The sequence below is a fragment of the Stegostoma tigrinum genome, chromosome 11, assembly GCF_030684315.1.
Source record: "Stegostoma tigrinum isolate sSteTig4 chromosome 11, sSteTig4.hap1, whole genome shotgun sequence".
In the NCBI taxonomy this organism is placed as follows: Eukaryota; Metazoa; Chordata; class Chondrichthyes; order Orectolobiformes; family Stegostomatidae; genus Stegostoma; species Stegostoma tigrinum.
Genome location: NC_081364.1, coordinates 51,713,664 through 51,729,590, shown reverse-complemented (window position 1 = coordinate 51,729,590; position 15,927 = coordinate 51,713,664). Strand labels below are relative to the sequence as shown.

The window sequence follows — 15,927 nt, the reverse complement described above, 5'->3', positions numbered from 1 at the left end:
TCAGACAAGTGGAGGTCGGCCCACAATCAGATCAGCCATGAACTTATTAAATTGTGGAGTAGGCACAAGGGGCTGAGTGGACAATTCCTACTGTTATTCTTTTGTTCTCACAATTGGTGCTGTTTATTGCCCTATTTTCTACATTATTTTATGGACTCAATTTTCAATTTCTTTTGAAATTAACATCCAGTTTAGTGTTTTCCCCTATTATATGAGTTCCAGCAGCTGAATGTCATGTGCACCAATGTCAATAAGTGAGAACTGGCATTGTTTGTAGTATAAGTAAATTATTTGTGCTATCTGCAATAAAGCTTTATAAATCACATTTGTATAACTGCTCAAATTATTCTGTTGCATACAAATACTTTAATTGATAGAAATATACTATCAATGTCGGTAATGTCATAACTCATTTATTCGATAACTGATTACATACCATTCATCTTTGTAAAAATGTTTCTGCGCTTTCGGAGAATGTTAAAATTTACAGAATTAATTTAACACTACTAGCCTCTTGTCTACCCTTAACAAAAACATGCCTTAATTCAGGCAACAACTGTGCTCTGAAACATTGTCATTTCATCCACAGAGGTGAGGGGATTATTAATTCTAATTTTGATTTTTAATTTTCTGTTCTTTATTTGCGCTGAATATCCTCTTCCAAAAGTATAAATAATATCATTGTTCTACAAAAACTCAACTTGGGAAATGGCAATTATTTTGATATCCAAAATGTACCATATTTTTAACTTCTCTCAATGGTACCTAGAAAGGCTGTTTGAGGACAGTTTATACTGTGTTCTGTGCTGTACATTTTTCCCACTAAATTTTAAAGATCAGGAATAGTAGATTCGCCAACTTTAGGTACATTTAAGTCGTCATTGGATAAGCATACGGACGTACATGGAATAGTGTAGGTTAGATGGGATTCAGATCGGTATGACAGGTCGACACAACATCGAGGGCCGAAGGGCCTGTAATGTGCTGTAGTGTTCTATGTTCTATGAATAAGGAATACTGGTTACCATGGGCCTTGATTCTGTGGAAAGCTAACAGAACAATTATTGTAGGTGCTACATCTTACTGTAACCAGAAGTATTGGTGTATAGTAGGTAAAGAATTTGGCACAACAATATGGTACAATAATAAGCCAGATAAACTTGTTGATTTGCCAAAGGCACAGAAAACTCAAAGAAGCTGTTCAAGGTTCTAACAGCCAACTTGGAAGTCAATTGCCTCACAGTACATGACATAGCATTAAATAGTGATCAACTCTCCAATTATTCTTCGGTATACATGGCACAGAATCCTAGGCAACAAAAATCTTGCAGAGTTCCATGTAGTAACAGTTGTGTATGAAACTTCATTGCCGTATTCTGTATAGGAAAGTACACCTGAACACTTTACAACGGTGAAAAATGTAGCATTAAAAATTGGATTTCTCTTTTATTAAAGTCCATTAAAAGGTTCAGATAAAAGGAACAATTTCCCCAGAATACCCCAAACTGGAAACTGATGCAACTCATTTCGAACTTAAAATATTCTTAACCATTAAGATTTAAATTTTGTCGCTACTGCTAATTATTTTAAAAATGACATACGATTTTACGTTTGATAATACCCAACGGTATTTTTGCATGTAGTGGGGTTGCAGACAATTCCTTATGGATAGTTGATAAATACAGTCGTCGCTTGATATTTCCCAAATCAGTAATTCTGAAAAGAATGAAATAAAAAGATTCTTGTCAATCCTATAAATTTCTCTGAAGGGAACCACATATATTTCCATCATTTATATGCAGGTCATACAGAACATAGATGGGAAAATGGAATTTAAAAATAGCCTTTTTAAAAGATAAGTAATGAGTTTTCATTCCCATATTCAAACTTGGTGGCCACGGGCCTAAGCATAATGGAACCACTTTACATGCTAATTCATATCAAGCTTAATACAGAATTTTACTAGTCTAGTAACTTGGGAAGAAATTCAATTTGTGTACAGAATGAACATAAAGCTTTGATAAACCTTCTTGTTCTTGCACTTCAATTTTGTGTCCTCTCATAGCAACGTGTTACCAAATAAAAAAAATGCAGTTTCATTCTCAAACATGCACCTGACATTTCATATAGGATTTGTCATGCTCAAAGTCAGGCACAAAGCGTTTTCTGTCAGTTTCAGTTCCCAGACATACATCTCCAACTCTGAATTACAATGCTCAATTTTACTGCTTGCCACATAGGCCGCTGATCTCTGCTACAGTGCATGTGCATGTATATAACTTTAATGCATTTAGACTGAAGTCCATGATCATTATCAAGGAATAGAATTGCTTCTAATGGAAAACAGCACTCAGTCTTAGACACAAAAACCTCTGTATCCCTGTTTCCAAGGTGCTAAATACAATAGATATGACAGCCAGTCAACTGACTCACAGAATCACTTAAAGAATGGGATTTCAAAGTTTACAACTTTTAACAGAAATATTTATGGCTTGATTTCATTGGTGAACAGAGTTTATTAGAGAAAAACCAGCATAATTAGTAATATATCCCATGCAATGATGAGTTATTTTATTTTTAAAAATCTTGCACTTAACTGTGAAAAACAACAATGTTAGTTCCAGTTCATACGTTTTAAAAAAGGGAGCTGGTGAGATCAGTTGACTAGATGACTATTGTGTGGTTCAGAATAGCAGCAGGTTCAATTCCATTCCAGTTGAGGCAGACTTAGGGACTGCCTCCTGATGTGGTTCCCAACAAAGTCTGTAATCAATTTTCTCCCTCTAATAGGAAGAGATGCCAACAATCCCACAGGAGATATGGCTAATTACCAGCTACATATGCTTGCAAGAGAATGCTGATAACATCACTGGGGAAACAAGCTGGCAGTTGGTTTATTTGACATTGTAAGGGACTAAATAGGAAGAAGATATTGAGAACTAGTGTTGTGTTGTACATCAGCATAAGAAAATGCAGAGAAGACAGCAGTATTACTCAAGGTATGGGGTACCAAAAAGAAGCTAGATTTTCAGCATGGAGAACTGGCATTCAAATTACATCTATGGTTTTGAAAATGATGCCATCTGAATTTTCTCAGACCAGAAAAATCAACTCAGTCGGAGAATGAGAGCAAGCAACGTGTTTTGTGATCTGCTGCTAGGAATACAGTTGCTAGGAAATACAGGACATTCTTGTTCTCGTTTTGACTATTTACATATTCAAAAATGCCTGATCTCTATATACTTTAAATTATTTTCTTTGTCGAAAAATAGTCTTGTAAGGGTGATACCAATTAGCAACACATATGGTTCAAACCCATACAGTAGAGCTCTGACCATTCAGCCTTTAAGCTCTTTGAAATAACTACCCAACTCGTCACACTGCCCTGGTGTTTCTCGATAATACTGTAATAGGATTGCCCACCATTGTTTTGCTCCTGCAGTTAGTCCAAATTTTAATGAAGTGCCATGCTTGCATTCTGGGATAGAAAAAGGAAACCAAAAAAAACATTGATTGGGCATTAGCATTACTGCATGTTTTGGCATTTCTATCCTATTGAGGGCATTATTTCAAAGTTCAATTATGTAATATAAATGGATTATACACATCAAGCTTCAAAGCCCAGCAAATAAATTACAAGCAAGTGTAAGAATCAGTACTTCAGTACAATAACTTGTGATGTAAAGTGCCATCAACAGTGCCACCAAGCAGTACCTGCTCAGCAATACCCAGGGGTATTCAGCTCCGGACCTCTCTACAGCCTTGGTTCAAAAACGGATAAAAGGGCCGAATTCCAGAGGTGAGGCCAGAGTGAAAGGTTTTGATGTCAAGGCTGTATTTGACAGAGTGTGGCATCAAGGAGTCCTAGCAAGACTGGGATCAATGGGTATCAGTGGGGAAAATTCTCCACTGGTGGGAGTCATACCTGGCACATTGGAAGATGGCTGTGGCTGTCGGAGGGTGGTCATCGCAGCTCCAGGACATCTCTGGAGGAGTTCCTCAGGGTGGTGTCCTTAGGCCAACCATTTTCTGTTATTTCATCAACAACCTTCCCTCTATCATAAGGTTAGAGACGGAAATGTTTGCCAGTGGTTGCACAATGTTCAGCACCATTTGCAACTCCATGAATACTGAAGCAATCCATGTTCAAATGCAGCAAAATCTGGACAACGTCCAGGCTTCAGCTGATAAGTGGAAAGTAACATTTGTGCCACGCAATGACCATCACCAATAAGACACAATCCAAACATCACCCTTTGATATTCAATGGTGTTACCATTACTGAATACCCCAAAATCAACATCCTTAGGGGGTACCCTGGACCAGAAACTCAACTGGACTCACTACATAAATACAGTGGCTACAAGAGGCTAAGAATGCTGTGGCACATATCTTGATTTCTAAATCCCCAAAGCCTGTGTACCACCTACATGGCACAAGTCAAGATTGTGATGGAATTTTCCCCGTGTGCCTAGATGGGTGCAGCTCTAATAGCACTCAGGAAGCTCAATACAATCCAGAATAAAGCTGCCTGCTTGATTGGTGCCACGTCCACTCCTTCCACAACTGATGTTCGGTCATAGCAGTGCCTCTACAAGATACAATGCAAAAATTCACCAAAGGTCCTCAGACAGCATCTTCCAAACCCATGTCCAACCTCATGTAGATTAACAATGGCAGCAAATATCTGGGAAAACCACCATCTGCAAGTGATGAAGCAGCTGAAGATGGTTATGCTGAGGGCACTCCACTGAGGAACTCCTACAGATATGTCCTGGAGCTGCGATGACTAATCTCCAACAACCACACCATTTTCCTATGTGTCAGATTGCTGCAAAAGTTTCAGGTTATCTTTTGCAATGATGTGCTGGGTTGTCCCATCATTGAGGATGGGGGAGCGTCCTCCTCCAGTGAGTTGTTTAATCATCCACCACCATTCATAACTGGATGCGACAAAACTGCAGAGCTTAGGTCGGATCCATTGATTGTGGGATTTCTCAGCTCTGACTCACTTGTTGCTTATGCTGTTTGGCATGCAAGTAATCCTGTTTGGTGGCTTCACCACGTTGACACCTCATCTTCAGGTATGCCTGGTGCTGCTCCTAGCATGCCCTCCTGCACTCTCCATTGACCCAGGGTTGATCCCCTTGCATGATGGTAATGGTTGAGTGGGGATATGGCAGGCCATAAGTTATAGATTGTGCTGGAGTGCAATTTTGCTGCTGTTGTTAGCCCACAGTGTCTCATAGTTGCCCAGTCTTGAGTTGCTAGATCTGTGAGAAGTTTGTCCCCGTTCGCACAGTGATAGTGCCACACAACATGATGGAGATTGTTTCCAATGTGAAGGCAGACTCTGTCTCCACAAGGATTGGGCAATGGTCACTCCTACTGATACTGTCACGGACAGGTGCAATTGCAGCTGACAGGTTCTTAAGGATAAGATCAAGTCTGTTTTGCCCTGTTGTTGGTTCCCTTGCCACCTGCAGGCCCTGACCAGCTCAACTGTACTGCTGCCGAGCCAATCTTGGTGGTGGACATTGAAATCCCTCACCCAGAGTACATTTTGAGCCCTTGCCATCCTCAGTGCTTCCTCTAAGTGTTGTTCAACATCGGGAGTACTGATTCATCAGCCGAGGGAAGACGTATGTGGAAATCAGCAGGGAGGTTCCTTGCCCATGTTTAACCTGAAGCCATGAGAATTTATGGGATCCAGAGTCAATGGTGAGGACTCCCAGATCAAAACCCTTCCAACCATATACCACTGTGCCACCACCTCTGCTGGGCCGGTCCTGCTGGTGAGACAGGACATAGCCAGTGATGGTGATGGTGGCGTCTGTGACATTGTCTGTGAGGTATGATTCTGTGAGTATGACTATGTCAGGGTGTAGCTTGACTAGTCTGTGAGACAGCTCTCCTAATTTGGCTCGAGCCCCCAGATGTTAGTGAGGAGGACTTTGTAGGTTCGACAGGGCTGTTTTTGCTGTTTCTTTTCTGGTGCCTAGGTTGATGCCAGGTGATCTGTCTGGTTCAATTTCTTTGAGACTTTGTGGTGATTGGTACAACTGAATGGCATTGCTGTGGTTTGGAGTCACGTGTAGGCCAGATGAGGATGGCAGATTTACACTAGTGAACCAGATAGGGTTTTCCAACAATCCACAATGATTTCATGATCATCAGCAGATTTTTATTTCCTGATTTTTTTTTTACTGAATCAAAGTCCACCATCTGCCTCGGCAGGAATCAAACCTGGGTCCTGAGAATCTTATCTGGGTGTCTGGGTTAATAGTCTAGCGATAATACCAAGACTATCACCTTCCCATTATTTAAATATAAACTACGTGGGGATCAAGCAGGATATTAGCACCATGCCATACTTAGAGAACTGTTTATTACCTGAAAGGCCTCCTTCAGCAGTGTAACAATTCAACAATTCTGCGCTGCAAAGGCCTGTCACTCTCACACCATCTTTGAAATTTCTCTCTTTTGTCCAGGCTTGGATCAAGGCTGTGAAGAAGTTCAGGGCAAAGAGATGCTGGTAGACCCCAAACAATTTATCAGTGACTATATCACTTCTGAGTAGGTGCTACTAGACTGTGCAGTCGACAACATCTTTTATAATACTCCTAACAATTAAGAGTCGACCGATTGGGTGATAAGTATTTGCTGTGATTAGTTATCATAGCTGGAGTTTGGTTATGGTTAATGGCATCAAGACAAATTTTAATTTGATACAGGGTAAGATGTGTCTATTCTGTCAGACTCCCTGGTAGTTGAAGCCAAGATCTACGACTGTTTTCTATTCAATACTTTGGCACAAGCTGTGATGAATCAGTGAGAAGTGCAAAGGCTAATTTTATCATCTCTTTTTTGAGCGTCAGCTGAAATAAAAAAAACTGTTTTAATACCAAGGACTGAGGAAGAAATTGTTAGACTTGCAAAAACAAGTAATGAAACTCACTTGAGCATAATGTTCATACTACTGCTTTGTTCAATCAGTAGGGGAAGATGTTTGTCGACAGCACAGCATCAGGGATCCATTAAGAGTGAGATTTCGTTAACAAAAAACAGCTGTAATGTCACCAGTCAAGGATGCCAAAGGCCAACAACCTGAAAACATCTATCTGATTGTTGCTTGAGTCGATGAATAGTTTGTGTTCGAGAACAATACAATGAGAAATCTTTGGACTGCTGCAAGTGCAGGCAATACTTCTCTCTTTGTGCAGCACAAAATACCTTTTCTCCCAACAGTTGATGTAAGCTGTTAATTAGGAACTAAGATACTTTGCAGTTAATATAATAGTTGCCCTATGCCTCCCGCAAAGAGGCAAAGGGACCTGGAGAAAAGTGATTGAAGACATGAAAATCCTGGCCAGCTACAAGAATCACCTTGGCAAACCTTGTGCCAGTTTTTGCCTTCCCCCATCCATATAACAACTCTTTTGTTTGTTCATCTGTATCTGTCTGTACAAGTGTGTGGGGTGGTGTTGAAAGAGAACTAGAGTTTTAACCATTCAAGAAAAAGGTCAATAGTTCACGGCTATTCATTTGGGATTAGTACTTAATAATCTGCAACACCTTAGTTTTGCCTCAATTTCCCTGCAAAAAAACTTGTACATTAAAGCCGAGATAATAAAATGTGAGGCTGGATGAACACAGCAGGCCCCAGCTATGCCTGCCTCTTTGTAGGTTACTTGGAACAGTCCCTCTTCCGCACCTACACAGGCCCCAAACCCCACCTCTTCGTCCGGTACATTGATGACTGTATCGGCGCCGCCTCTTGCTCCCCAGAGGAGCTCAAACAGTTCATCCACTTCACCAACACCTTCCACCCCAACCTTCAGTTCACCTGGGCTATCTCCAGCACATCCCTCACCTTCCTGGACCTCTCAGTCTCCATCTCAGGCAACCAGCTTGTAACTGATGTCCATTTCAAACCCACCGACTCCCACAGCTACCTAGAATACACCTCCTCCCACCCACCCTCCTGCAAAAATTCCATCCCCTATTCCCAATTCCTCCACCTCCGCCGCATCTGCTCCCACGATAAGACATTCCACTCCCGCACATCCCAGATGTCCAAGTTCTTCAAGGACCGCAACTTTCCCCCCACAGTGATCGAGAACGCACTTGACCGCGTCTCCCGTATTTCCCGCAACACATCCCTCACACCCCGCCGCCGCCACAACCGCCCAAAGAGGATCCCACTCGTTCTCACACACCACCCCACCAACCTCCGGATACAATGCATCATCCTCCGACACTTCCGCCATCTACAATCTGACACCACCACCCAAGGCATTTTTCCATCCCCACCCCTGTCTGCTTTCCGGAGAGACCACTCTCTCCATGACTCCCTTGTTCGCTCCACACTGGCCTCCAACCCCACCACACCCGGCACCTCCCCCTGCAACCGCAGGAAATGCTACACTTGCCCCCACACCTCCTCCCTCACCCCTATCCCAGGTCCCAAGATGACATTCCACATTAAGCAGAGGTTCACCTGCACATCTGCTAATGTGGTATACTGCATCCGCTGTACACAGTGTGGCTTCCTCTACATTGGGGAAACCAAGCGGAGGCTTGGGGACCACTTTGCAGAACACCTCCGCTCAGTTCGCAACAAACAACTGCACCTCCCAGTCGCCAACCATTTCCACTCCCCCTCCCATTCTTTAGATGACATGTCCATCATGGGCCTCCTGCACTGCCACAATGATGCCACCCGAAAGTTTGCAGGAATAGCAACTCATATTCCGCTTGGGAACCCTGCAGCCTAATGGTATCAATGTGGACTGCACCAGCTTCAAAATCTCCCCTTCCCCCACCGCATCCCTAAACCAGCCCAGTTCATCCCCTCCCCCCACTGCACCACACAACCAGCCCAGCTCTTCCCCTCCACCCACTGCATCCCAAAACCAGTCCAACCTGTCTCTGCCTCCCTAACCTGTTCTTCCTCTCACCCATCCCTTCCTCCCACCCCAAGCCGCACCCCCATCTACCTACTAACCTCATCCCACCTCCTTGACATGTCCGTCTTCCCTGGACTGACCTATCCCCTCCCTACCTCCCCACCTAAACTCTCTCCACCTATCTTCTTTTCTCTCCATCTTCGGTCCGCTTCCCCCTCTCTCCCTATTTATTCCAGAACCCTCACCCCATCCCCCTCTCTGATGAAGGGTCGAGGCCCGAAACATCAGCTTTTGTGCTCCTGAGATGCTGCTTGGCCTGCTGTGTTCATCCAGCCTCACATTTTGTTATCTTGATTCTCCAGCATCTGCAGTTCCCATTATCACATTAAAGCCAACACTTCTTTTCGTCTTTCTAATTATTGTAAGTTTTATTATTTTCATTATAAATAATAATAAAACTAAACTGTATTTAAAAATTGTAATGATCAATTTCAAATCTTTAAATCTATTTGTAACGCACTTTACTTTTATGTACTACTGTTTTACCCGAAGACTATATTTAGTTTTACTTCAAAAGAGCAAATGCTAACTTGCTCTGGCAGTGTTAAACAAACTCTCTCTTCTCCTCTCAGAGAATGCTTTGCTTCCGTCTGGTTTGATGACTTCTGACATTGCTACTAACTCCAATGCATGACCTGCTTATTCTTCTGAATGTGGGGCAGGCATGTTTTAAAGGTTGGCTAGGCAGGTCGTTTAAAGGTTTGCACACTCCCTCTGATGTCTTAACTTCATCTCTGCAAATTCCTGATAAAGTCCTTCAATGTGTTTAATGCTTTCTCTGATGCGCTTTCTCCATTTGGTCAGTCACAAGCCAGGGCCTGCCAAGAGTCAGCAAGGGCGCTTGACATCTTCAGGGATACTTTGAGAATATTGTTAATGTGTTTGTACATCCTCCTGTGACTGAGTACTGAGCAGTTGCTTCAGCAGTCTCTTATTTCAAATACAAATCACATGACCTGCCCAGCAAAGTGGTGGTTCATGTTGAATGACTAGTGCTTCAGTGTTGGGAATATTAATTTGGGAAGAGGATACTGCTGTTTAATTTTTTTTGTGATCAGATTTGGCAGTTCTTACAAAGACGTCACTAGTGGTTTTTCTTCAGTGCCTTGAGGTGCCTGCTGTAGATAGCTCAAGCTTGCAAAGCACAAAGCAACTGGCCATACCATTTTGAACTCTCTGCATTCCAGTTTTAACTTCGGCATCTGATTCGTACTGCTTCCCATTTTTGCGAGAACATTCTTTAAAAAGTACTTTGGCTTGATACTTAATTACTTCCTCAACATTGCTTCTGCAGCTCCATTGAATTTTCTTACTGTTTTGCATCAGCTTTTTCCTCTGTCAAGTATCCAGGATGCCTCATTTTGCAAAAAATGTGATACAAGTGTTTCAGTTGAACCAAAACTAAGATATCAATATTGTCAAGAGATAGTAGTGAAGACTAATTATTTAGACAATGCTTCATCATGTCATTTGAATTAATTTGAAAAGGGAGGAAATAATCAGCAAGCTGAAGTCATTTTCTTTTGAACAAAAGAAACTACGGAGAGATTAAATGAGGTTTCTGGATATGAAGTGGTTAAGTAGAATGCATAGTAAAGATCTATTGTTTAGCAAAAGACCAAATAACTAGAGAGTATAAACTTAAATGGAAGAAAACTAAACAGGAGTTTCACGTAAATGGTTGTAGATCTGGGACTCACTTGCTGAAGAGGGAGTAGAACTTAATTAAATCTGCTTCAGTAGATAATGGTTCTGAAAGGGATAATGTTAGTGACTACAATAAATTCTACTGAGGGGATGATGTTTTAAAATGTGGAATTTGGGGCAAGCGTAGCTATGGGTCTGAAAGCAGACAGATTTGTTACATATCTATCCCACCAATCTTAAAGTCTAACTAGCTTATTTGTATCTAATTGTTATTTTTTAAAAAATCACTCATGGTATGTGGGCTGGCCACCATTTATTGCCTGTCCCTTGTTACTCTTCAGAAGGTGGTTGTCGGCTGCGTTCCTGAACTGCTATAATCCACGAGCTGAAGGTAGAGCCTCAGTGCCCATAGGGAGGAAATTATCGATGTTGCAATAAACTAAATCTTGTTTAAGACAAGAGCTTCTTCTTGTTAAGACTATCGACAATTTGTTTTCTGCTGAAAACCAAATAGACCCTTTGACCCAATCAAGGAAAGAGGAATGGAGCATCATCCTTCTAGCTACAATTACCACAAAATCATCACAGTTTTTAAAGTAATGGATATGTATTTGACATGCCAGGACACTGCAGGGGTGTGCATCAAGATGGGATTAGATTAACCAAACAGGAATAGGCTGATGATTGTATTTTGGCCAGCATGAATCTAGTGGATAAATGGCACCCTTTCATACTGTAAGTGTTTCTATGTTTAAAAAAAAGGAAAAACTAAGAAAATAAAGTGTGAAGCTGGATGAACACAGCAGGCCAAGCAGCATCTCAGGAGCACAAAAGCTGACGTTTCGGGCCTAGACCCTTCATCAGAGAGGGGGATGGGGAGAGGGTTCTGAAATAAATAGGGAGAGAGGGGGAGGCGGACCGAAGATGGAGAGAAAAGAAGATAGGTGGAGAGGAGAGTATAAGTGGGGAGGTAGGGAGGGGTTAGGTCATTCCAGGGAAGACGGACAGGTCAAGGAGCTGGGATGACGTTGGTAGGTAGGAAATGGAGGTGCGGCTTGGGGTGGGAGGAAGGGATGGGTGAGAGGAAGAACAAGTTAGGGAGGCAGAGACAGGCAGGGCTGGTTTTGGGATGCAGTGGGTGGAGGGGAAGAGCTGGGATGGTTGTGTGGTGCAGAGGGGGGAGGGGACAAACTGGACTGGTTTTGGGATGCGGTGGGGGAAGGGGAGATTTTGAAGCTAGTGAAGTCCACATTGATACCATTAGGCTGCAGGGTTCCCAAGTGGAATATGAGTTGCTGTTCCTGCAACCTTCAGGTGGCATCATTGTGGCACTGCAGGAGGCCCATGATGGACATGTCATCTAAAGAATGGGAGGGGGAGTTAAAATGGTTCGCGACTGGGAGGTGCAGTTGTTTGTTGCGAACTGAGCGGAGATGTTCTGCAAAGTGGTCCCCAAGCCTCCGCTTGGTTTCCCCAATGTAGAGGAACTCACACCGGGTACAATGGATACAGTATACCACATTGGCAGATGTGCAGGTGCACCTCTCCTTAATATGAAAAATCATCTTGGGGCCTGGGATGGGGGTGAGGGAGGAGGTGTGGGGGCAACTGTAGCACTTCCTGCGGCTGCAGGGGAAGGTGCCGGGCGTGGTGGGGTTGGAGGGCAGTGTGGAGCGAACAAGGGAATCACGGAGAGAGTGGTCTCTCCGGAAAGCAGACAAGGGTGGGGATGGAAAAATATCTTGGGTGGTGGGGTCAGATTGTAGATGGCGGAAGTGTCGGAGGATGATGCGTTGTATCCGGAGGTTGGTGGGGTGGTGTGTGAGAACGACTGGGATCCTCTTTGGGCAGTTGTGGCAGGGACGGGGTGTGAGGGATGTGTTGCAGAAAATGCGGGAGACGCGGTCAAGGGCGTTCTCGATCACTGTGGGGGGAAAGTTGCGGTCCTTGAAGAACTTGGACATCTGGGATGTGTGGGAGTGGAATGCCTCATCCTGGCAGCAGATGCGGCGGAGGCGGAGGAATTGGGAATAGGGGATGGAATTTTTGCAGGAGGGTGGGTGGGAGGAGGTGTATTCTAGGTAGCTGTGGGAGTCGGTGGGCTTGAAATGGACATCAGTTACAAGCTGGTTGCCTAAGACGGAGACTGAGAGGTCCAGGCAGGTGAGGGGTGTGTTGGAGATGGCCCAGGTGAACTTGAGGTTGGGGTGGAAGGTGTTTGTGAAGTGGATGAACTGCTCGATCTCCTCTGGGGAGCAAGAGGCAGCGCCGATACAGTCATCAATGTAATGGAGGAAGAGGTGGGGTTTGGGGCCTGTGTAGGTGCGAAAGAGGGACTGTTCCACGTAACCTACAAAGAGGCAGGCATAGCTGGGGCCGATGCGGGTGCCCATGGCCACCCCCTTTGTCTGTAGGAAGTGGGAGGAATTGAAGGAGAAGTTGTTGAGGGTGAGGACGAGTTCGGCTAGGCGGATGAGGGTGTCGGTGGAGGGGGACTGGTCGGGCCTGTGGGACAGGAAGAAACGGAGGGCTTTGAGGCCATCTGCATGTGGAATACAGGTGTATAGGGACTGGACGTCCATGGTGAATTTGAGGTGTTGGGGGCCAGGGAATTGGAAGTTCTGGAGGAGGTGGAGGGCATCGGTGGTGTCACGGACGTAGGTAGGGAGTTCCTGGACCAAAGGGGAGAAAATGGAGTCCAGATAGGTGGAGATGAGTTTGGTGGGGCAGGAACAGGCTGAGACAATGGGTCGACCAGGACAGGCAGGTTTGTGGATTTTGGGAAGGGGATAGAAACGGGCCGTGCGGGGTTGGGGAATAATGAGGTTGGAGGCTGTGGGTGGGAGGTCCCCTGAGGTGATGAGGTCATGAATGGTATTGGAGATGATGGTTTGGTGATCGGGGGTGGGGTCATGATCGAGGGGGCGGTAGGAGGTGGTGTCAGAGAGTTGGCGTTTGGCCTCGGCGATGTAGAGGTCAGTGCGCCATACTACCACTGCGCCTCCCTCGTCTGCAGGTTTGATGGTGAGGTTGGGGTTGGAGCGGAGGGAGCAGAGGGCTGCCTGTTCTGCGGGGGAGAGGTTGGAGTGGGTGAGAGGGGTGGAGAGGTTGAGGCGGTTGATGTCTCGACGGCAGTTGGAGATGAAGAGGTCGAGGGAGGGTAGGAGGCCTGGGGGTGGTGTCCAGGAGAGGACTTGTGTTGGAGGCGGGTGAAGGGGTTAGTGGAGGGAGGGTTTGGCTCCCGGTTGAAGAAGTAAGCGTGGAGGTGAAGGCAGCGGAAAAACTGCTCGATGTCCAAACGTGACTGGTATTCGTTGATGTGTGGTTGTAGGGGGACAAAGGTGAGCTCCTTACTAAGGACTGACCGTTCGTCCTCAGTCAGTGGGAGGTCTGCGGGGATGGGGAAGATGCGGCAGGGCTCAGTGTGGCTGTCTTCTCTGGGGTTGCTGGCTGTGGAGGTTATGGGCAGAGCGATGAGGTTGTCAGGTGTGGGCGGGGTTCCATCGGCGCTGGCCGTAGGCGGGGTTCCATTTGTACCCGGTGTGGCTTCCTCTACATTGGGGAAACCAAGCGGAGGCTTGGGGACCACTTTGCAGAACATCTCCGCTCGGTTCACAATAAACAACTGCACCTCCCAGTCGTGAACCATTTTAACTCCCCCTCCCATTCTTTAGATGACATGCCCATCATGGGCCTCCTGCAGTGTCACAAGGAGGCCACCCAAAGGTTGCAGGAACAGCAACTCATATTCCGCTTGGGAACCCTGCAGCCCAATGGTATCAATGTGGACTTCACCAGCTTCAAAATCTCCCCTTCCCCCACCGCATTCCAAAACCAGCCCAGTTCGTCCCCTGCCCCCACTGCATCACACTACCAGCCCAGCTCATCCCCTCCCCCCACTGCATCCCAAAACCAGCCCAGCCTGTCTCTGCCTCCCTAACCTGTTCTTTCTCTCACCCATCCCTTCCTCCCATCTCAAGCCGCACCTCCATTTCCTCCCTACTAACCTCATCCCACCTCCTTGACCTGTCCGTCTTCCCTGGACTGACCTATCCCCTCCCTGCCTCCCCACCTATGCTCTCCTCTCCACCTATCTTCTTTTCTCTCCATCTTCGGTCCGCCTCCCCCTCTCTCCCTATTTATTTCAGAACCCTCACCCCATCCACCTCTCTGATGAAGGGTCTAGGCCCGAAACGTCAGCTTTTGTGCTCCTGAGATGCTGTTTGGCCTGCTGTGTTCATCCAGCCTCACACTTTAGTGTCTTGGATTCTCCAGCATCTGCAGTTCCCATTATTTCAAAAACTAAGAAATTGTGTTTGGAATTCGCAACTTTGCAATAAATGACAGGAGAAGATTCGCAGAATGCATTGAAAACGGCTGAATAACAAATACTTTGTTTGCAAAAGCACAGCTTCCAATATACGTCATCTTAAAGAAAATTGTTTTACTAAATCCAAGATAATATGGTTCTAATCTAACAGCTTGATTCAATGGCCTTACTGTAACACAACTTTAAAAAAATCCATAATTGAAAAATGCTCATAGTCGTGCAAGATAAGCTGTGTATTAGACACCAGAACTTTACCATTGTTCATACTCTTGATTTTAAATGTCAATTAACTTTCTGGTGGATTCTGGTATAGAAGATGCAGCAGATTTTTCAGGAATCAATATTTTTCCATTTGCAATAACAGTATCACAGAGCTAGGATGGTTTCTTCATGCATGAATTAACTCCCTAACAGTAGTGTTAAATCAATGAAACTAGGATGAAGTTAGAAAGCTAACTTAAGAGAGTTGTGTTTTTTTTATTAATGGAATAAGTACAAGCAGATCTATACTGCAACAACGAGGGTCAAAAGACATTGTTCAAGAATTAAAGATTTGACACTGAAGACGTTTAGGCAGTCAAAAACAAAACTAATTCTTTCAATGTGCTTCAATCTCTGCCTATGATAACTAATCACAGCAAATACGTACAATTTCAAGCATATTCAAATTACAGATTTTGACATTGCAACTGGGGTTTGTTTCACTGCTTTATTGTGCTAAATTTCAACTGTGATTTTTAGTTTGCCAACTCTTGATCATCACAACTGCCTGTCCAAAGTAAACATTCAATGAATTAAAATGATTAAATCGGGACCCCTTACATTTTCAGGAATCAGGAAATTTACTTGAAACTGGTCTGTGCTCTCCAGCATCTGCAGTTCCCATTATCTCTGTGCTCAAACCTTGTTTGTTATCCACCTAATCATAGCAAAACTCTCCAGAGCTTGCTGCACAAATATTACTTGGAAGGATCCTCATAC

The 15,927-nt window shown here is 44.5% G+C and overlaps 1 protein-coding gene across 4 annotated transcripts in view; it reads right to left on the bottom strand.

Moving 5' to 3' along the window:
• cfap20dc (CFAP20 domain containing) overlaps positions 1 to 15,927 on the bottom strand; it is a 356,705-nt gene that overhangs the window by 254,840 nt on the left and 85,938 nt on the right. For all 4 annotated transcript variants that reach the window (XM_059649948.1, XM_048548271.2, XM_048548272.2 and 1 more), the window contains exon 5: positions 1,602 to 1,716. In XM_059649948.1, coding sequence (XP_059505931.1) covers positions 1,602 to 1,716 — 115 coding nt within the window. The remainder of the gene's footprint in view (positions 1 to 1,601; positions 1,717 to 15,927) is intronic.